We start from the raw sequence: 20,826 nt of genomic DNA, 5'->3' as shown, positions 1-20,826 counted from the left end.
CTACATTTATAAGAAATCACCTACTGCTCAGTGCTAAGACAACCTACTCTTCTGTACTAATTTAAAGAATCCTAAAAAATCTAATCTTCTAGTTGAAATGAAAAATCCTGATTTCAGAGATCTTCCATGCTGAAGCTGATGTCTGGTGCCAGTACTCCACTCACTGCTGGTCAAATTCAGAAATGCGGCTCTGAATATGGGCCAGCTTCTTGTGGAGGTACTGGCACCCACTCTTCATTTCAGAGTAGCTGGGGCTACCCTGTGAAGGAGAAAGCAAAAGAAAATCAGGGCACGCAAACACTTCTGCAGAGCTTAGAATCTGATGTCCTTTGCTTTAAAAATGCCTTGAGGCAAACTTAGCAGTTGCCATGGCCCTGCAGGTCTGGTGTCACACGTACCTGTTGTAACTGCTGATAATCTGCTAGGATTCGATAATGCAGCATCTGCAGGAAAAACAAAGAAACAAAAATAACAAATCATGAAGAATGTTTCACTGGCACCATAAAATGCACGCTTTGGTAAAACACTAAAAGTACATTCAGTCTGACTCTATAGAGATTTTCTTCTCTGTGAGCCACCACTCTTCTGGGAGCTCTGCAAAATAAATCTCCATCTCCCAGCATCACCCAAGATCTGTAATTAAGCCTCTCAATAGGCAACAGAAGGAGTCCATGCTCTAAGACTCTGCTTGGGACATCTCTCATAGACAACTGTTTCTTCATAGACAGCTCAAACAGGGGCTTTTGGGCAGGGTCTTGCAAAAATCAGACTCAGCCCAAGCAGTGTCTGAGCATATTTGCCAGTTCCACAGTTTCCCTCTGTCTCACTGAGCAGCTCCAGGGAATCCAAAACACTGCTGTGATGAAGCACAGTCTTCGTGGTTTTATCCTTCTTTACCTGATAAGCTTTGGAGCCTGGAGTCAGAGACTTCCATTGCTCCTGAAATTGTCTGAATTTCTTGATGATCTTGTCAATCTTAAAATATAAATTCCAATATTCCTCATATTCTGCATTGAAGTCGTCCTTGTAGTGCTGGCGTTGCTCCAAGGAGACAATTGCTCTGTATTTTCTAAAGGAAAAAATGAGACCATTTTTCTCTGAGTGAACTCTAAGAGAACATTTGAGTGTGTTTCTAATCCATAAAACACACATATAATTTGACACCAAGCACAGTGAAATCTCAAACACAGACACCCAAGCTTTGAGTCAGTGGCTCTGGGCCTGACAGTTTTTGCTTTCAAGCTCATGTGCATCAAGAGAATGTAGTCAGGTAACTCTGGGAATCTGCCACATTTCTATGTGGCCCATTTCTAGTTCAAAATCGCTGACATTGTAGAGGTTTCCTTCATGAGCAGGTGGAGCACATTTAGAAATTATGTGCCCTCATTTCAAATGTCAAAGGAAAAACAAACACAGCAGCTTCAGGAAGAGAAGACATAACTAAATTATAATCTCTTCCTCTGTAGGAAAAACTTAATTGAGTTACATATGACTGCAAAAATTCATCTGCAAAATATTTTTGTAAAGGAATGTATTTATGGAGATGAGTGAATTTTTGAGCTACATTCTTTTCTGCTAATGGTAAAGCAGAGTCAATGATAATATTTGATTCTTCTAGTGGAGAGCAAGTTACATCACTGACCTGGGAACTGAGGCATTTCTAATACACAAAAGGAAACAAAGCCACAAAAGCAAACTCTAGACAAGTCAGAAACTACAAGAAGAATACCCAAAGCACATCAGCTCCTAAGGAGGGAAAAACTCATTAATGCTCAAAGCCACTGATGGGAGTCAAACCTTCTTCATTTCCTTCTCCCTCAAATCAGCAGGTGTGAGGTTTATCAAGCTCATGATACAAATCCAAGATGAAGTGGCAATGAGAATAATAGATGTCACTTGCCAACACTCTCACACCAATGCTTCTGCTCCTCTGGGCCTTAAGGTCTGGTTCTTATTGGATGATAAAAACTCCCTCCACGTTGGAATCAATTCCTTCAAACCACCCTGAGATTAATTTTGACAAGCAGTAAATTGCTAACAAGTTGAAATTCAGTAGTAGGACAGACAACAACTTGTGCCAAGGATGCATGCCAGGCCTGATACACCTGACTAGCAGGATAATTTTGAAAAGAAAACCACAGATGCCTTTCCCCATTTTGGGCGGTCCCGGAGCAATGTGAGCCGGGGCCCTGCTGCGCCTGCTCCAAAGGCCGCAGATGCCCCAGAGCCCCAGAGCTGCAGGAGGCCTGGCTGCCCCTGCCAACACCACTGCCCTGACACAAGCTGCGAGCAGTTTCCAGGGCTTTATACCACACACACACTTCTCCCTCCTCTCCTGCAAATGCCATGAGGGGATGCAGCAGCACTGCTGCAGCTGAGCCTGTGCAGCTGCACTGCAGGAAGGGAGGGCCCGTCTGGGCCTAACCCACCTCGGTGTTCATCTCTGCTCTGAGCCTTGGAGGCCCAACAAAACCTGCTCAAACTCATCCTTTCAGCACAGCAAAGAGATGGACACTGCACCCCACTGAGAGTGGCAAGAGTGAATTGCTATTTGGCTCACCTCAAGTAGTCTGCTTGGTTGCTTGTTGCAGAGCATGTGGAGGCAATGGAAGGATCTTTTCTTGTTCCTGCAGAAAAGCAGAATTTTGACACTCTTCGTCAGGAGATCGTTAAAAGGCCAAAGGATCCCCATTGGACATTCTTGAGAAAAGTCCTTCAGTGCTTTCTTTTCACAATAAATTATTTAGAAGAAGCAGTAACATTTATTAATGGGGCACACACAACCCTCTCCACAGTAGCCTGTCCTGGGGTTTAGAAAGAGGGAATGGCCACTTTATCCTACAGGTTGTGCATTCCCACAGTGTTAGCCCCAGCTATATAATTTGTCATATATAAAGCATGAGGTGTCATCTGCAGAGCCATTCAATTATTGCAGCAACAGATGCAGCTTCACAAAAGACAACAGCTTGAGAGAGACCAACATCGAGGTTCTAACAAGAAATGAAGAAGGAAGCTGAGTTCTTCTCACACCATGTTTTATCCCCAATTCCCTGCCAGTTCCAGGGCCCAAAGTTTGGAGGAGTGCCTGCACTCTTGTCAGCAGGAAAGCCAGTTCCATTCTATTTGGCTTACTGGCACTAAGGCTCCAATGACCTGCAGCCAAAACAGATTAACATGGCAGGATGGGGTTGGAAACAGCTCTGCACTTGTGAATTGCCCTTTGGCTCTTTCCAAAGGCATTTGGGAAGCATTGCACACATAACCTCAAAGCCCTCTTTCCAAAGAAATGTTGAAGAGCTACGATGATAATAAAAAGAGCTGCCATAAGGAAAAGTCAGCAGAAACAGGAAGGAACACTCAGGATCTTGGTAATCTCTGCTTTCCACTTGAGGTTTTGTGCCAAGCATCAAAGACCCACAGGATCCTTTATGTTCCTTGTGAGCTTCCATTGCCCTTATTTACACAAAGTAATCTTGTTCAAACTCAGCCATTCTTGCCAATCTTTAGGCCACCTGAGCTTTAATTTTTGAGGAAAGAGCTGTCATGTGATATTCCATTTGCTTTTGTTGATTTCAGTGTTCAAACTATTACATGGTATAGCAGAAGTATAAAAAGAAGTGTAAATATAGTAATAAAGCTGGACAGAAATACCAATAGTCAGAGCATGTTCAATACAACTTGCCTTTGCTGTGAGCATTTAATTTCCAAAAGTGCAGTTGCTCTCATGGCTCAGTCCACACAAAAGCTTCAGCCTGAGCCCCAATTTGAAACACAGAACAGATTTTTCCTTCACCATCTGGGCAGAATTTTGTTACTGCCTCCTGATAAAAGCTGCTCATGTGTTTATGGATTCAAGCAGAAATCCTTCCAAAGGCTCCCAAGGTTTGCAGGTGCCGTGTGCATGTCCAGAAGAAATGTGGGAAGACCATCTCAAAGCACCTGTCTCTACAAGCACACCAGCACTTGCAAGAGGCATCTGCACACTCTAAACCTGCCTCCACGCCAAACCCAACTTGGAATCTGCAAGGTCAACCTCCAAAAGAGACAAGCCACAGATTTAACAAAGCAACTGAACTCTGCCCTACTGCCTGTGTCCCTGTCATCAGAAATCAAGTGTTCTTTATGCCTTTATGTTTAGCTTTTCAACACTGTTTTCAGTCTGTACTACTTCCACAGCTTTTGAAGAAGGAAATTCTGCAGCTGGGATGGAGAGGAACTCACAGCCCCATTCAAATCCAGATCTCCAGGAAACCACACCCCAGGTTTTGAGCCTTTGGAGTTTCCATGAAAAGGCTGAGTTCAGTGAAAAACCATGCAATCACAGAGATTTGACTGTTTCAGTAAACTAGTCTGAAATCAATGTGTGACAGGTTTGTGCATTCAGCATGCAGTCTTGGAAATCTGCTGATGGAAAAAGCGGTGTCTCAGTCAACGGTCAGTTTACTAGAAATCAAATGGAAAGAAATAACCCATTCCCTGTGGTTTTATAATGCCTGGTTCTTCATTTTAATCAGCTTCTCCCAACAGCAAGCAATTTCACATTTCTTTGTCCTCAACTGGTTTTTGCACTACTTAGAGGGAGAATTTCTAAAACTTAATGTCATTTTAGACAAGGTTCCAGCAGCACAGGTTCTGGGCTTTGCTGTTGTTGTCTTTTAAAGCAAGAGATACAATCTAATCTAATGGCAGGAAAAAAAAAAAAATTCTTGATTTTTCATGACCATACATCAGGGGTAATGGTAGAGCAGTGATGTAGAGCAGTGCCTTTGTGTATCCAGAGCCAGCTTTCAAAGCTCCCTTGTCACAAGGTGCAAGAGCACAATTAACTATTTCCAAACACTGTCAAAGAAGGATGTTTCCATATAATGAACCACCAGAAGAGGAATATGAGAGAAGCACAGATGGCAGGAAGAAAAGCACTAAACCTTGGCCTAGCAGAGATGAAGGTTTGGAATTAGGACACCAGACAGAAACTCCACTGTAGAGAGTGTGGGTAAGGAGAATCACTGCTTCCATGGCTTCTAGCCCAAGACGTGGGGACAGCTGTGACCACCCTGTGGATCCCCCAATCTTGGTCAGTATAAAGGTGGTACCCCCAGAGAGACTTGGGAACCCCCACCACCGAGAAGACCAAGGGTGAGGAAGGACCAGCTGGATGACAGAGGGCCCATGTGGGGATGATATCTTCCTACTGAATGTCTCTCTCTTCCCCTCACCCTGCCTCTCTTCTCTTATTTCTTTCTATCTCCCTACTTTGCATTTCCTGTTCAATAACATTTTTACTCTTGACTGTGGAAAGAGGTGCGCTTGCACCTTAATTGCACCTTAATAACCAAATCTTTACACCACAGTTATGAAAACAGGAGTCAGGGAAACCAGCACATTAATACCTTCATCGAAATCCAAGGGATGCAACTGCTTCAGTCTTCCCAATTCATTTTTCTTCCTGTTTGAATTGGGGATCTCCTCTGCACTCTGGCAGGTGCTGGGATGATGGAACTCTGAAATTTCTCTCGTTTTTGCACCACATGAGTGCAGGGGGAAATGGAGCCAAAACTTGGAAGCATGTCCAAAAAGCAAAGGGATGTGGAAGGCAGAAAGAAGGAAGAAACGTGGCCACCAGCTGCTGCCTGGACATGACTGGGCCAGTGACCAATTGTCCTCTTCTTCCTCATCACAGGACTGATAAATTCAGAAGCCAGAGGCCGTTTCTGCAACAATGACAACATAATTTGTTCATCAACCTAGGAGCAGGGTCAGCTTTTGCTCCCATTCTGAAAAGGCAGCATTTCTGAACTGGCCAAGGTTGAAAACACATCTTTCTTAACTAAAAAGAGCATTCAAACTAGCAAGTAAACTGCAGGTAAATACAGGCTCTATCTCATCCCTCCTTTCTCATCCTAGCACTTAGCAAGTCCTACTTCAAGTCTGGAGCTAAAATGCTTTGAGAGAAAGACATTCCCATTCAGGAGCTCCATCAAAACTTCCCGAAAAGGGAAGGTCCTGCACATTGACATCACAGCTTTTACACCACCAGCAAGTCTGCTAAAATTTACCATACAGTCCAGAAGGTTAAAAATGCACAAAATACCTGAGCAGGTCTTGCTGGAGCGTCTCTCTCAGAAGGTCCCAGAGATGTCACTTGACTGGTGTTGGTGGGGTTCTGAGATGGAGCTGATTTTCTGTATGGATGATCCAATAGTTCATGTTAAAAAGCCTGAATATCAACTGTCATAGTTCTTTCCATGCAAGGAAAACAGACCTTGAGTGTCAGGACTCAAGGAAACAGCATGAAGCTGAATTGAGGGAGCTTAATCAGGATATCATGAAAACATTCATGGCCCAGAGGGTGCTCGAGCATTGCAACAGGCTCCCCAAGCCAGTGGTCACTGCAGAAAGAGCTCAAAAAGCGTTTGGACAACTCTTTGGGCACAGGGTGTGATTCTCGTGGTGTCTGTGCAGGACCAGGATCCTGGCAGGTCCCTGCTACCTCAGCATATTCTAAGAATCTAGGCTTCATTTCCAGGGCTTTTTTTTTCCCGTTCTCTGAACGACTGAATATTAACTTCAAATTCTGTCTGTCTGTGTCAGTGTAGCCAGGCCAATCAGTCTGAAGGGTTTGAAATAGATGTTCCTTCAGACTGAAGGAATTCTCCTTTGGATTCCACTTGGCTACCTATGGGCAGACATTTCAGAAAACAAATCTTCATTATGGTTGCTGCATGCACACTAGAGAAATATGATTGTTCCTGAATTGGGTGTGAGCACGCAATTAGAGCTGAACAATGTCTTTTTGCACAGAGCTGAATTATTCCCTTGCCGCATGAGTTTTAAGCCATATTAATGTTTCACCAATTGGAAACAACCAAGTATCTCCATTCATATCCAGCAAGACTTCCATTGAAAAAAACACATTTAGTGGTTTAGTCACAATATGTAAAGAGAGGGGGTCAGGAAGAGGTGGATGGCCCCTTCTTCCCTGAGAGCCAATTCCCTTTGCCCTGCCCCTTGCTACGGACCCTGTACCCACCCCCGCTTAAACCTTGTGCAGAGGACATGGCTCATATTTGTCTCTGGTTCCCCTTTGGGGCGCTCAAATAAACCTCACTGGAAGTGACCTTATAAAAGTCCTCTCTGCCTCTCTGCAGCTCCTACTATTTGAAGCAACTCAGCTGTACTGCAGAGTCACCAAGGCCTTGGTGTGCTTTCCTCGAGTGCAGGAATCTGTGCAGGGATTAAGGCCAATGCTTAGTATTCCAAGAGTGTTTACCAACTGGGCATTAGCAGTGACAAAGTGCCTGGTACTGGAGGAACATGCAGCAGAGGGGCTGCAGGCTTCCTCCTGAGAATTGCCTGCAGGGCAGTTCTATCTGGAAATGCCATATGGATGTGTCTCTTTGATGCATCTACAACTAAAATATCCAACAGGGATTTAAAAAAAAAAAAAAAAAGTGTGGTCGTTTTCTTCTTTTGGGGCACTTTGAAAACAACTCTTCCTCTCTTATTTGTGCTGTCAACTGATATGCTCCTCCAGGAGGTCAGGCTAACCAAAATGTAGAGTTCTTATCAAACCCAAACTGTAGAAGGAACAGTAGAAGTACTAACAGTCATAAAAACAACACCAGCATTAAACCAGCCACACAGCCAATCAATTTCTTGGAAGTATTTTGTCTTCAATGGCTGGTGACAAGTCAGAGTCTAAAGGGAATCTAGGAAGCCAAGTGTTCTCATCAGTTTGGCCAGACTAGCACACACACCTTCACGGAGGCATTGGCTGGGTTGCAGCCTTCTGCTGCTTGCAAAACAATCCCTGCTTTTGTCTTCACTGCACAGGGAAGCTCAGGCAAAGCCCACCCACTCCCAGCTGCCCTCAAAGGCAAAAGGAATGCCCCAAAGTGCTGCCTGGCTGCCCCTGAGCACAACAGTGGCTTCTGTAGAGATCCACAATGTCTGTCTGACACCAAAGGCAGGAGGAACATGTGCTCCAGGCCATGCTGAGGCACACACACCATGCACTGGTCCATCAGACAGAGAACACTCAGGACGTACTCAGCAGCTTCAGGCACCTCCTCAGCAGCCTGACAGCCAGCCTGCTCCCACAGCTCCAGCCTGGCTCTGCAGGGAGCATTCTGGGGGACCTCCCTCCTTCTGAGACACAGCTCTGCCTTTCCCATTATCTTTGGGCCTGCAGTGCCATTCCTGCCTTCCTCAAACCTGCATTCTGGTAGTCTCTCACCTGACCGCTCCTTTCCCTCATGGCACAAAGGTCTCTCCAGCACTGTTTACCAAGGGCCAGCAGGGAGACAAAGCCACCCAGACTGACAGAGCCCAGAGAAACAGTGCCCATAAGGAGTGCAGAGCAGTCCAAAACAACACACAAGCTCTCTTTTCACACCCTTTGCCTTTTGACTGCCTCAGCTTCGTACCTCTTCTTGGTCACTTGCATGGTGGCAACTTCCTGCTTCATCTCAAGCAGCCTTTTCTCCTGCTCCTTCTCTACCTCTGCCAGGAAGTTTGCCCATGGTGCCAGCAGCTACTGTGCCTCCAAACGCTGCCCTTCCAGCTCCTGGTGAGGGGAGGAAGACACTTTCAATGTAGTCCCAGACAAGCTCCCCAAATAATCAGTGGAAGCTTCTTGCCTCACACCACCCCCCACCAGAAAAATGCACATCAGTAGTGACTCTGTGCCCTCCAGAAATGCTGTCCTAAGCAGAAATTCAGCAGGTGGGAGAAAAGGAGATGGCACCTTCCTTTCCTGCTCTGATGGCTCCCTCTTTCCTAGCCCCTCTCTTCTCTGGATTCCTACGTGCTCTCAGAGGCTCTGTTCTCCAGTGCTGACGTGGTCCTTCTCATTTCCTTTGCTTCCTGCATTCCCTTGCTGCAGGGATGGCAGCAATCAGGCTGTCAGAAGAGGCTTAAGAGAGGCTCTGCTGATTGCAGAAATGGATGCTGCCCAAAGGGAAAAAGAAACAAAACAAACCAAATTAAAAGAGACAAAGGAAAAAGGAACCATTCTTTTCCAAACTGATTTCCTAACAGGGTCGAGCTGGATTCCTCCAGCACCCAGAAATACACAGACATGGGGCTGAGGGCACCAGCAGCACATCTGCCTTCATGTCCAGCATGCTGCTGTCACAGGCAAACACAGCCCAGAACTGCACTAGTCCATTCCTCATGGTGTTGTCACTTGCTGGGATTTTTGTCCTCCTATAACTGTGGGATTGCTGCTTGCTGTCCTAAGGATTTATTCCTTTCAGGAAAGTCAGCAGACTTATTTAAGCTCCTTTTTTCTACAGACATGGGCTCTTTGAGTGTCCAAGAGAGATATATGGCAAAAGGCACTCCTCAAGAGACTCCCAAGAGCTCTGAAAAATGTTGATCCCACGTGTTGATCTCAGGAAAGCTGGACATGCAGGTTTTCAGCAGCAAGCCAGGAGCAAGGACACAAGCAGCAGGGTGCAGATGTGCTCAGCTCTGGCTTGCAGGAAGAGCAGTGTCTGCCTCAGCACACCCCACTCCCTCCTGTGCTGGCTGGCATCTTCCTTCACAGCAGGCACAGCCAAGGAAGTGGCCTGGTCACCAGCTCCTTGTCTGCCACCAAACCTGGCAGCAAAGCCACAGCCATTCTCAGCTACTTGATGGGGCCAGGCAGCACATGGGGCTGGCACAAATCCTGCACAGCTGTGCCTGTTTGGCTGGCAGAAACCTCCAAGGGTGGGCCAGGAGGGACAAGCTGGCTGCCCTCGGATGCTCAGAGTGAGCTCCACCCCAGCCCCCACCTTCCCACAGACCAATCTAAAACCGCTTGGCAGGGACTGCTTTCATTGTGTTCCTCAAGCCCCCGTCCCCAGCATTGCAATACTTCAGTTCCTTTGCTACCAGGCAAACCTGAATACAGCACCTGAGAGCAAAAGAGGGACACAGAAATGACCAGAAGGTGCGAGCTCTCCTCTGAGGAAGGGCTGAGAGACTTGTGCTTGTTTAGCCTGGAGAAGAGCAAGCCCCAAGGAGACTTTTCAATAGTTGTAGGGGCTCCTAAGAAAGCTGGGGACATATCTTTTAGCAGGGCCAATTGCAAGAGGACAAGGGGGAATGGCTTTAAGCTAAAAGACACTCAATTCAGATTGGCTCTGAGGAAGAAACTGTTTGTGAGGAGAGTGCTGGAACACTGGCACAGGCTGCCCAGAGAGCTGGGAGGAGCCCCAAGCCCAGCAACATTCAAGCTCCGGTTGGATGGGACTCTGAGCAACCTGATCTACTTGAAGATGTCCTTGCCAGTGGCTGGAGTTCTGGGCTAGATGACCTTCACTGGGCCCTTCTAACCTCAGCAATCAAGAGCCTACTTGGCTTTCATTTGAAAAGCACCCAAAGCAGAGATTACTCTGTGGGGGGCCCATCTGATTCCCTGGAGTTTGGCCGAGGAGCAAACCCTGGCAGGGAACAGCTGTTTGGCCTGCAGCCGCTTTGCCTTGTACCTGCAGAAGTTCCTTGGCAGAGCCTCGCCTGTCCACATCCATCTGCAGGCAGCAGCCCAGAAATTCACACAAGCCAGGGGGTAGCCTGAGCTGGTGCAGATTTGGAACCCCTTGCTTGCCTATCAGGTAGCTGGCCTGAAGCAAAAGGAAACATGAGACTCTATGTGATTCTTCCATATCCTTCAGGGCTCACCTAGACCCCATCTTTGAAGCTCCAGTCTGCAGTGGCAATTTCTTGCCTACCAGATACTTAGAGATGAGCCTTCTCTCCCAAAGGAAAAAAGGTTCCAGTGCAGCCCCAGCTATTCCAAGCTGCACCAGGTCTTGCCTTGACAGCTGATGTGAGCCCCAGAGACCTTTTTTGAAGTGGCCCTTGCTGGAAGCACTTCAAGCTGTGGGAATGGGATTTTCTCTAATGGACTCGGAGCAGAAGGACACGGCTATCTGAGCACATTTGCACCTTACCTTGTCACTGGTCTCCTGCATATAAGGAGCCTCTCCTGTGGCCATTTCTATTCCCACAATGCCAAGGGACCAGGTGTCCACTTTGGGGCCGTAAGGCTCTCTTCTCACGACCTCGGGTGCCATCCAGTAAGTGGTCCCGACCATCGACCTCCGTTTCCTGTGCTCAGGGCTGAGCACAGCACAGAGGCCAAAATCAGCTGAGGAGGAAAACAAACACTGCTTCAAGTAGGAAACCAAGGAAAAGGGTTCCTCACTCTCAGTCCCAGAATGCAGTGCTGAATCAATCTGGAAAAGCAGCTGGGCTCTCCTTCCTCAGGGCTGCAGCCAAGGACATGGGCAATTGTGCAGGTGACAACCCGCCTATGACTCCTACAAAACCTTGGCTTTTCCTCATTGCCCTGAACGTTTACACTGTAACTCTCTCCCTTTGGAAGGAACACCCACAAACCAAAGTTACTCTGGATACCTGGTTGCTCTCTAGACCACTCAGCACCTTCCAGCTGCGGCCTGGGCTTGCACAGCGCTCCCTGCACTCTCAGCAGCCACTGCTGGCACCCGGCAGCCTCTCCAAAGCAGCCCCACACCGCCTCCCCGCAGCGCTGCGCCTGAGCAGGAATACCCACCCAGCTTGACGGAGCCGTCCCGGCCCAGAAGGATGTTGTCACTTTTGATGTCTCTGTGGATCACCTGCTTGGCATGAAGGAAAGCCAGGCCTTGCAGGCACTGCCAGGGGAAAAAGAAACAGGAGGCCAAAAGTTAGCCTGATCTGATTTCATCACATGCAAAAGGAGGCTGCTCCTGAAGATTCACAGATCTCCAAGGAGCAGTGAGTGCTGGCAGGAGGAAGAGCTTGCTGCTGCAGCACTAGGAGAGCAGGATCTTTCCAAGGGAAGGCATATTCGCTTTGGAGGGGGAAACATCAGTCAGTCGTTGCTCCAGACTGTCCCCTGCAAAGCCAGTCAGAATGAGCGCTGCTGCAGCGGATGCGCTCTCCCCGTCCGGACGACAAACAATGGTTTGCCAAAAGAGGAAAACGTCCCTGCCTTGGATACCAAGGAGATCACTGTCGGGCGGGAGACTGGAGGACAAGGGTTCTACGGCTGCCTCGACAGCAGACTTGGAAGTAGCTCCTTTGTCAGTTTTCAGCAGCAAGCACCATGCTGGGTGCCATGCCATCCTTTGGAGTGGAGACCTGTGGCAGATGAGTCTCTCTTTGGCTTGGCCTCTGGTTTAAAACTCTCACAGCAGCACCTTTGCACTTACAGGCAAAGAAGGCAGTGCAGAAAGGCTCTGGGCAAAGGCTTGGGGAGGCAAAGTGCAGAACAGAAAATAAAAAGGAAAAAGAGACAGAGAGTTCAATGATGGTGGATAAGAGTGAAGAACAGAGTACAGGAAGGGCAGGGACACTGGCAGGCAGTTCAGTCCAGATGCTCTTTCTTCTCTGAAGCAGAAGAGCAACACAGAAAGAAAGCTCTGAACATGGAATCACTCACTTTGCAGTGCTTTCAAAGGACTAGCCTTGTCCAAGCCTTCGCAAGCACAAGCAGGACCCCTTACCTCCCGACACACTGTTGCTATGTGTCCTACAGCCATCCTTCTCACGGTGACCACATCAGCTAAGGAGCCTCCATCCATATATTCCAACACCAGCAGGACAGCCTCATCCACAAGGTAGCTGCAAGAGGAAAGCAAGAGCATGGAGCTGAATGTGCACAGCTAAATTGCTGTGGGGAAGAAAAGACTACAGCTGAGTTTTGTTTCCAGGTCACTGGTAAATGAAGACGGAATCAAATGAAGACACACTCCACCTAGGCTAGCCAGTGCCTGCCATCTGTGCCACCTAAAGGAGGAAGGCACATCCATGGAAAAGGAGACGGCTTAGGTGGCAAGCAGGGGAAAAAGGAGGTTTAGTGAGGAAAAAGATAAATCTGGAAGTGGACACATCCCAGCAGCTGCTTCATCATCTTCAGACACAAATTGCCGCATTCCTTTCAGGAGCAAGGAGACACAGTTTTCACAGCTTTTACTAAAGGCAAGTGGGTGTGCAGCACTGCCAACACCCTTTGGAAAACCTTGCAGAAAGGACAGTCACAAACAGGAAAACAATTTCAGACCTGGCAAATTATGTGTCTCCTAGCCTAGTCTTTTGGCATGCAAGGCTATGGAAAATAGTGGGAACAGCACAAGGTACATAATCTCTGGCATGTTTTCTCCTCCAACACTTAGAAAAAATCACGCCCCAAACCAGCAAAACCACATGCAGCAAGTGAACATACAGGCTGCTGGCTTAGTAAGAGAGCCACGTTTCTGAGATCAATCTTCAAGCTGTTTATGTCAGGAAGCATTCATGGGGACAGAATGCAAACTCCTCCCATGCCTGGTGCAGGAGTGGATTGATGTTCATTGAAAGATCCATTTTCTGCCAGAGGCTAAAGAGCTTTTAAATCTTTGCCTTGCAAGTATGGAAATGAACGTTCCCAGAAAATCACCAGAACTACTTACCTTTCTAAGTAGCTGACAATATTGGCGTTCTTATTTTCTCTCATGAGCAGGATTTCTTTTAATATTCCCTCACAGCCCTGGTGCTGGAGATAAAGTTCCTTTACAGCCACCTACAATGACATCAAAAGCTCTTAGGGACAGACATGACCAGAGCCTCTTTCTCTGGCACTCATGGGCCTGGATGCCTTGTCACCTCGGAAAAAAGGGACTCTAAACCATCAACCACAAAGCGCTAACACCACCCTCTGCACTCGCAGGCTTCTCAAACAGACTTTGTTTAGCACTACTATTATCATTTACACACGCTTTGGAAGCCAAAAGTAATTTTTCTCCTGTGAAGAGATGGCTGCCAATTCAATTGTGTGCCAGAGTAAACACATACAAACATGATGGGGAAAATGCTGTCAAAAAAGAACTGCAAAGCGACTCAAGGTAAAGTTACAATCCCAGCACATCCTCACTTCTTCAGTTTGGCTTTTGCAACTTTGAAGAACAATCTTTAGACTTGAAATTATTGAATGGGTTTAAAAATGAATACCCCTTTCTGTGGTACACTATGGATGTGCCCCAGGTTCTAAGTACAGGGCTCAGGGCTTTCGGACGCCTCCGAAACCTCCCTCCAAGTGCAGTTCCTGAGCACAGCTCTGCAGCTGGATAAGGAACTACCTTCTTTAATTCCTTACTATTAAGGAAGATGGAATGTATTTCCTGAGAGTCAAAAAGAAGAATTCAGGACTTGGAACTTCTAGCCCCAAAGAGCAGCAAGACTCTCCAAGACACCACCATGCCTGGTCAGAACAGAGAGCATCTCTCTAGTGGAACACAGGATCAACACAAGGTTGTATTATTTAAGGCTCTTCATCAACTTCTTCTCATTCATCTGTGCACGTGTCTCTCTCTGTGTGTGTGTGTGTAGGTGTGTGTGTATGTGAACTAGGTTCCCTAGGACTGAAAGGCAAAACTGTGCTCCAGACAAGATCTCTCTTTCTGAAGGGCTTGCATTGTATTTTCCAACTGAATCACGTGATAGAAAACAAAATATCTGTGTCTGATCCTGGGCTTAAGAGGAATTGGGCTGGAATGATGGCCCTTGCCATCAGCTAATCTATGCATATTTATCCAGTAAGTCCAAGCTAGCGTGTCCTCTGAAAGACACCACGGCCATCCTTGCATTCATTCAGGTAGGTAGGAAGGACAAAGTCTGTCCCAAATGCATTTTGCAGCCTGCCTCTAGACAGACTGCTTCTGCAGAACAGCCTCTGCAGCAAAGACAGGCAGGCCAAAGCTCTGGCCACAGATCACATCACAGGGGAAAGCACTCAAGAACTGCAAGATCTGCATGGGCACTCACCGCTTGTCCTGTGGCAGTGTCGAAGGCCTTATAAACAGCTCCAAAGCCCCTAGAATCAGAACAGTGGCAAGAACAGAGAAGTTGTTCAGTGCTGAGGAGCAAAAGGCACCCCAGGCAGGAGCTCTCTGCTGCCTGCAGTGTCTCTAAAACACTGGGCTTTGTCTACTCTTCAGCCAAGGCACAGCAGCCCAGCAGCCCTCTGCCATGCAGAGTGTCCAAGAGAAAAGCTGGCTCCCACAGGAAGAAAAAGGGCTGCTAGAAATCTCCAATGGACACACTAGCTTATGCATGTTGGGGGGTTTTCTTTGCCTTTTCCTTCTTGTGTCTGTGCCTGTGACGTGCCTTTCCAGGCAATGAAACACACAGTGCTGCTGGGCCTTCTCACTGCTCTCTTTTCATCCTACCTGCCAAACTCAGGAAATGCCATACAGCCTTTCTTATTTTCCTGACCACTGAATATTGTTTCCAGAAAAATACTACTAAGGAATGCTACTGAGAGCTGTTATCTGACAGCTGTCTGGTGGGAAACAACACACAAAACCTGCTCTCTCAGCTTTTCCTTCCTTCATGAGTGTGGCCATATTACTTTGAATCATACAAAACCATGTCTCCTGGGAAAATAGGCAAACTGGTGCCCCATCTTGGAGGGACAGGAGGGCTTCCAGGTCCTGCTCCTTGAGGCAGCCAAGACATTGTCAGCATCCAGTTATCTTTGATGATGCGTTGTACTGCCTCAGTAGTGAGACAGGGACAATCTGGAGCCAGGCTCTCAAGATGCTTGCAGCTTGCCTGACTTCCCACATGCTATTGCACCACCAAAATTCCTGGCCCGTGGTTCTGTGGCCCGTGGCTGCACTCACCCACTGCCAAGATGTTCCCATCCAGTGTACTTCTTTTCTGGATCTTCCACACTCACCACACACCCTGAAAGAAACAAAATGCAAGAAGCAAAGTTCAAAACAGAGAGATTGAGCTTGCAGGAGATCTGAAACCCAGCTCCACTCTCTGGGGCTCTGAGCAATTTGTGGTCTTTTGGCTAACGATAACATCAACAACAACAACAACAACAGCAGCCCCAGCAAGACAGGCAGCTCTGCACAGAGTCTGATTCTCCCACACTCCTTTGCAGGGTTGCCTTGACAGGAAACTAAGCCCATGGAAAAACCATCAGAGCAGACAGAAATCAGAAGAGAACAGGCACCAAGGCAAGCGGCTGTCATCTACAAATGGGAAGGAGGGCTGAAAAATCAGCAGCCTTCATTTTCTTGGGAAGAAACACTCTCTTGGGAGATTCAGCACAAGATTACATACTTCCAAAGATTCAATGCACCCTGGGATCTGGGATGAATTTTTATCAACATCTGCTTTTTGCAGACCAGAAAGAATATTGCAAAGTGAATTCCAGGAGAGGAGGGGATGTTCCCTTCCTCTCAGCAGTTTGCCTAAAGAATGCCTTGACATTTTCAGAGAACAGCAGCTCATGCTACATCCAAGAACAATGGCTCTAAGAATTAGAACCCTTTTCATTTAGGAGCAGGCTAAGTTCTGAAGACCACTTTGCCTGTTCCTCATTCAGTGAAGAACTACAAGTGCTGGTCTTCAGCCCGGGCTGCAGCAGCCACTGGCACTGGACTCAGCCCCTTGAACAGCACCCACGTGCCCCATCTTCCCAAAGGGCACAGCCCAGACGGGTCACAAGGACAGCGCCGCTCCTCAGGCGCTGCCGTGACACAGACACCTGCACAAAGGAGATGCTGATCCTCTCACCAGCCCAGGCAAAGCTGCAGCAACGGGGCGGCAGCTGCAACCCCACAGCTGAGGAAGTCTCCAGCCCCTGCAGGCACAGCAGCTGTCAGTGGCAGGGCAGGTATGACAAAAAGCTTGGCAAAGCCCACGAACGGCCACTGACAGCCACTGTCAAGAAGCCAGAGGCACACCCAGCTCTGTTACAAGCTGTTGACCCCACTCAAGACAGAACATGGTTGTCTTTCTCTTCAGACCCACGGAGGAGTCAATCAATCCACCTTTTGTCCCAACAGCTGATGGCAGACACTGAGTAAACTGGGCTCTGCTCTGTGCCTGACCCGTCAGTCCCTGACAGCACTGCACTGGCAGCCCTTACTAGTTGTAAGAAGCAACTCAGCTCTACTGCAGAGTCACCAAGGCCTTGGTGTGCTTTCCTCCAGTGCAGGAATCTGTGCAGGGATTGAGGCCAATGCTTAGTATTCCAAGAGTGTTTATCAGCTGGGCATTAGCAGTGACAAAGTGCCTGGTACTGCAGGAACATGCAGCAGAGGGGCTGCAGGCTTCCTCCTGAGAATTGCCTGCAGGGCAGTTCTATCTGGAAATGCCACATGGATGTGTCTCTTTGATGCATCTTCCTAGGCATACAACTAAAATATCAAACAGGGATTGTCAAAAAAAGTGTGGTGGTTTTCTTCTTTTGGGGCACTTTGAAAACAACTCTTCCTATCTGATACCTCGGGATTGTTCTAAGAATGTAACATTTTAACTTTTAGGGCACATTGAAAAGACCTCTTCCTCTCTTATTTGTGCTATCATTTGATGTTCTCATCCAGAAGGTCAGGCTAACCAATATGTAGAATTCTTATCAAACCCAAACTGTAGAAGGAACAGTAGAAGTACTAACAGTCATAAAAACAACACCAGCATTAAACCAGCCCCACAGACAATCAAGTTCTGGGAAGTATTTTGTCTCCAATGGCTGGTGACAGGTCAGGAGTCTAAAAGGAATCTAGGAAGCCAAATGTTCTCATCAGTTTGGCCAGACTAGCACACACACCTTCACGGAGGCATTGGCTGGGTTGCAGCCTTCTGCTGCTTGCAAAACAATCCCTGCTCTTGTCTTCACTGCACAGGGAAGCTCAGGCAAAGCCCACCCACTCCCAGCTGCCCTCAAAGGCAAAAGGAATGCCCCAAAGTGCTGCCTGGCTGCCCCCAAGCACAACACTGGCTTCTGTAGAGATCCACAATATCTGTCTTGTTGCCATGATAATTTAGGGAAAAAGCCTCTGCTAGGATTTTTCCTGTCCTGAAGAGCTGAGGGCCTCAGGAAAGAAATGTAAACAATGGCTATCTGCTGCTGTGGAATGCCACGGGTGCATCTTCCATTAGTTCATGTAGATTGTTTTCAATCAGTGACCAATCACAGCCACCTGTGCCAAGGCTGTGAGCAGTCACAGGTTTTTGTTATTGATTCCTATTCTATTCTTGTCTTTGTAGCCTTCTGATCTTCTTCTCTCTGTTCTTTTAGTATAGTTGTAATGTAGTATTTTAGTATAATATATAACATAATAAATCAGCCTTCTGATCAAAATGGAGTCAAGCCTCGTGTCCTCGCACCAGGGATCTCAGTCTAAGCAAGAACTGGTGACCCCTGGACGTGTGAAACTGATGGTCACCCCAAGAGTGACCATGGAATCTAGCCTGGAGCTGAAGAAACGAGACCCTGAAGATGGGCAGAGTTCACAGCCAAGGCAAACAGGAGAACCTGTTGGACTTTCCTGGAGATTGTGTCCAGAGACCGCAGAGCAGCAGAGCTGCACAGCTGGATCCACAAGGACACTGTCTAAAGGTACTGTTATTTTTTCCCTTCCTGAAGATCCTGCCATTCGCAAAAGGTGGGAGGAAAGTTGGAAAAATGTACCTTCGGAAGCTCAGGTTCCGTTTACTGCGTCAGAGGAGAAAGTTATTAAACACTGGTGCAGATGGGGACGCAGGGACAGAATTCCTCAATGTGTGTTGGAGAGACGGTGTTATGAGTTCTTCAGATGGGCAAAATTTCATAGATTTATTACAAATGTCGTAGACTCCCTTGATTTAGGTTTTTGGGAGTTCATGGACGCTCTTTTTAGGTGGACAATAGTCCAGCGTGTTTCATCCCCAATGATGCATGCAGTGCACGTACTGATTTATGGCGTTATCTTGAAATGGGGACGGGCTGCAGGGGACATCATGGCTCGGGAGCGCAGTCGCGTTCTGTCCCCGCCAGCTTCGGCATGAGAGAAGCCTCTCAAAGAAGACGAACCGCGAGTTTGCATTCCCCCCGCACTGCCCACAGCTGAGCAAAAGTTTTTCTCCGCTCCCTTGGAGCAAACAGATCTACCTTCCCCCCCCGCTCCTTCTCTTGGGGGGGATGAAAAACCGAGCCCGCCGCTCTCCGGGCCGGCCCCGCCCGCTTCGCCGCGAAATTCTCCGCTTCCCCCACCCCGGGAGGGAGCAGATCCGGCTCCGCCTCAGCCAGCCCCGCGGGAGGCGCCGGACCCCGCGGCTCCGCCTCAGCCGGCTCCGCCCGCGGCCCCGCAGCCGCCCGAGCCAGCTCCGCCGGCTCTGATGACTGCGCCTGCGCCGCGGCACCCGGAACCGCCTCCCGCCGATCCGCCCGTGTTGCCAGGCAGCGCGATCAACAACAGTGATTCCCCGGCTGTGCTGCTGCTCCCGGGAGCTGCAGGAGCTGCCTCCGTGCCTTCTTTCTCTGCATCCCAGCCGGCACCTGAATTCGCAACGGTGCAGGCGGCGCCTGCGCGGGCCGACCCCGCTCCGAGCCCGCCGCCCCCGCCTGTCCCGCCGCTCCCTGCCGATCCAATTGCAGTGCAAGAGCTTGCTGAGAATGGTGCTGAGCCCACGAGACCGCCTCAAAAGTCGACACCAGCGCCCGTGCTGCCTGCACCACCCACCCCAGTTGTCCCGCAGGTTTCCGAAACTCCATCATTCACATCAAACCCTGCGAAAAGCCTATCCTTCCGTAAAAAAAGCATAACCCTCCAGCTGACTGCAGGAGCAGTTCGGCTGGCTGTGTTCAAAATCAATATAGTTTTTAAATCACTTCGCGTATAGTCGAGAGCTTCTCCCTAGAAGTTAAAGTGCCTGCCTTCCCCCGAGCGCCCCTGCGGCGTGGGGGAGTTGGCTCCTGTAACATCTACCTCTAGTTCCCAACCCAGTAGAGATAAAAGTAGTGCCAAAAAGCAAAAAGCAGAAAAAATAACATTTACCTTACAAAAACAAGAGACACAGAGCAAAGCAAGCACTGCTCGCTTGCTCTGGAGACAAGAAACCCTCAAATCTAAAATAACAATTCCTGAGAAAACTTCTCTTCTCCAGCTGCCAGTGTGCACCAGTGCTTCTAAAAAAAAAACATTTCGTCATTTCTACTCTCAAAACACTAGCAGCATAGTCCTACCAAGTTCTGAGCGTGCAGAGCCCGCCTCACAAGCTAGTTCTAAGCCGTTTAACTCATTTCCTTGGGCCGGGGCCATCGCCCCGTCCAGTGCTGAGTTCAAAAACTTTGCTTTCCCCACAAGAACCTAGGCCACCATTCTGTGAGCCAAGTCTGAGTTCTCTGGTCCGCCCACCAGGACCAGAGCCACCCAAGGGTCCTAGAGACACTCTGCTGCTGCTACTCTTCTTCTAATGAAAAAAAAAAATAATAATAATAAAGAAAAGTGGAAAGAGCTAGCAGCTCAAAAGCATTGAAAAGCCAAAAATTAGCCTCAGCCCAAGCGGTTCAATGAAGGGCTGTGGCCAGGGCATTCCAGAAATTTTCTCTGAATTGTTTCATGACTGTCAATGAATTGTTTGCTAATTCTTGTTTTCTTTAGCAGTTCTTTGTTTCAGAATTCTGCAAGCCTGTTTCAGGACCAAAGGGGACTTCCAGAGATGTCAAAAAAGAACATCTTCAGTCCATGGACTCTGTCCTGAAATTCAGCTGCTTGGACTTGAAACAATGAACTTTCCTTGCATGAGTTTTTGCATTTTCTTATTTTTTAAGATTGTTTTAGTGATATGATATAATTAGATGTTTGACAAGTGAAGAATTTCCCTGAATGTTCTACAGGTGAAGAATTTCCCTGACCATTCCACATCAGCAAATGATTGAGATTTTGATTGGCAACAGATGAACCTCAAGAGGTGTTGTTCTCTCTTCTACAAAGCCCTAGTAGAAGAAATTGCAAACATTTCTTTTTCTATTTAATTTAATAATTTAAAAGGGTGAGATGTTGCCATGATAATTTA

General features: G+C 47.8%; 1 protein-coding gene and 1 long non-coding RNA gene across 7 annotated transcripts; both read right to left on the bottom strand.

The window, feature by feature from the left end:
- Positions 1-273: 273 nt before the first annotated feature.
- Positions 274-2,183, bottom strand: LOC135303979 (uncharacterized). Its single transcript, XR_010365409.1, has 3 exons — positions 1,798-2,183; positions 898-1,069; positions 274-443 (listed from the first exon to the last, which is right to left on the bottom strand). It is a non-coding gene; the product is annotated as an uncharacterized LOC135303979 (long non-coding RNA).
- Positions 2,184-2,560: 377 nt separating this feature from the next.
- LOC135303978 (serine/threonine-protein kinase PAK 3-like) lies at positions 2,561-19,894 on the bottom strand. 6 transcript variants are annotated; one of them, XM_064426293.1, is made up of 13 exons: positions 18,461-18,740; positions 15,654-15,717; positions 14,794-14,842; positions 13,443-13,552; positions 12,498-12,615; positions 11,564-11,663; positions 10,941-11,137; positions 10,476-10,610; positions 8,747-8,949; positions 8,427-8,566; positions 6,092-6,182; positions 5,391-5,711; positions 2,561-2,627 (listed from the first exon to the last, which is right to left on the bottom strand). In XM_064426293.1, the coding sequence occupies exons 4-9, from the start codon at positions 13,484-13,486 to the stop codon at positions 8,905-8,907; spliced, it is 639 nt and encodes a 212-aa protein (XP_064282363.1). In that variant the 5' UTR covers positions 13,487-13,552; positions 14,794-14,842; positions 15,654-15,717; positions 18,461-18,740; the 3' UTR covers positions 2,561-2,627; positions 5,391-5,711; positions 6,092-6,182; positions 8,427-8,566; positions 8,747-8,904. The 6 variants fall into 6 exon arrangements, with proteins under 6 accessions (XP_064282363.1, XP_064282361.1, XP_064282359.1 ...); XM_064426291.1 differs by lacking the exons at positions 14,794-14,842; positions 18,461-18,740 and adding an exon at positions 19,806-19,894; XM_064426289.1 differs by lacking the exon at positions 14,794-14,842 and having other exon boundaries at positions 18,461-18,741.
- Positions 19,895-20,826: the final 932 nt, after the last annotated feature.

The sequence above is a fragment of the Passer domesticus genome, chromosome 6 (assembly GCF_036417665.1).
Source record: "Passer domesticus isolate bPasDom1 chromosome 6, bPasDom1.hap1, whole genome shotgun sequence".
Lineage (NCBI taxonomy): Eukaryota > Metazoa > Chordata > Aves > Passeriformes > Passeridae > Passer > Passer domesticus.
Note: the sequence above shows the minus strand (reverse complement) of the source record. Positions and strands in the feature narration are given on the sequence as shown.

What these genes read in the sequence shown, in the direction of transcription:
- LOC135303978 (XM_064426287.1), bottom strand. Translation starts at nt 15,842, where the DNA reads ATGTTATCGTTAGCCAAAAGACCACAAATTGCTCAGAGCCCCAGAGAG. An exon ending in ATTGTCAGCTACTTAGAAAG is followed by an intron (nt 12,616 to 13,442) that starts GTAAGTAGTTCT and finishes TTCCTCTTGCAG; the next exon opens with CTACCTTGTGGATGAGGCTG. An exon ending in TAGCAACAGTGTGTCGGGAG is followed by an intron (nt 11,664 to 12,497) that starts GTAAGGGGTCCT and finishes TTCCCCTGGCAG; the next exon opens with TGCCTGCAAGGCCTGGCTTT.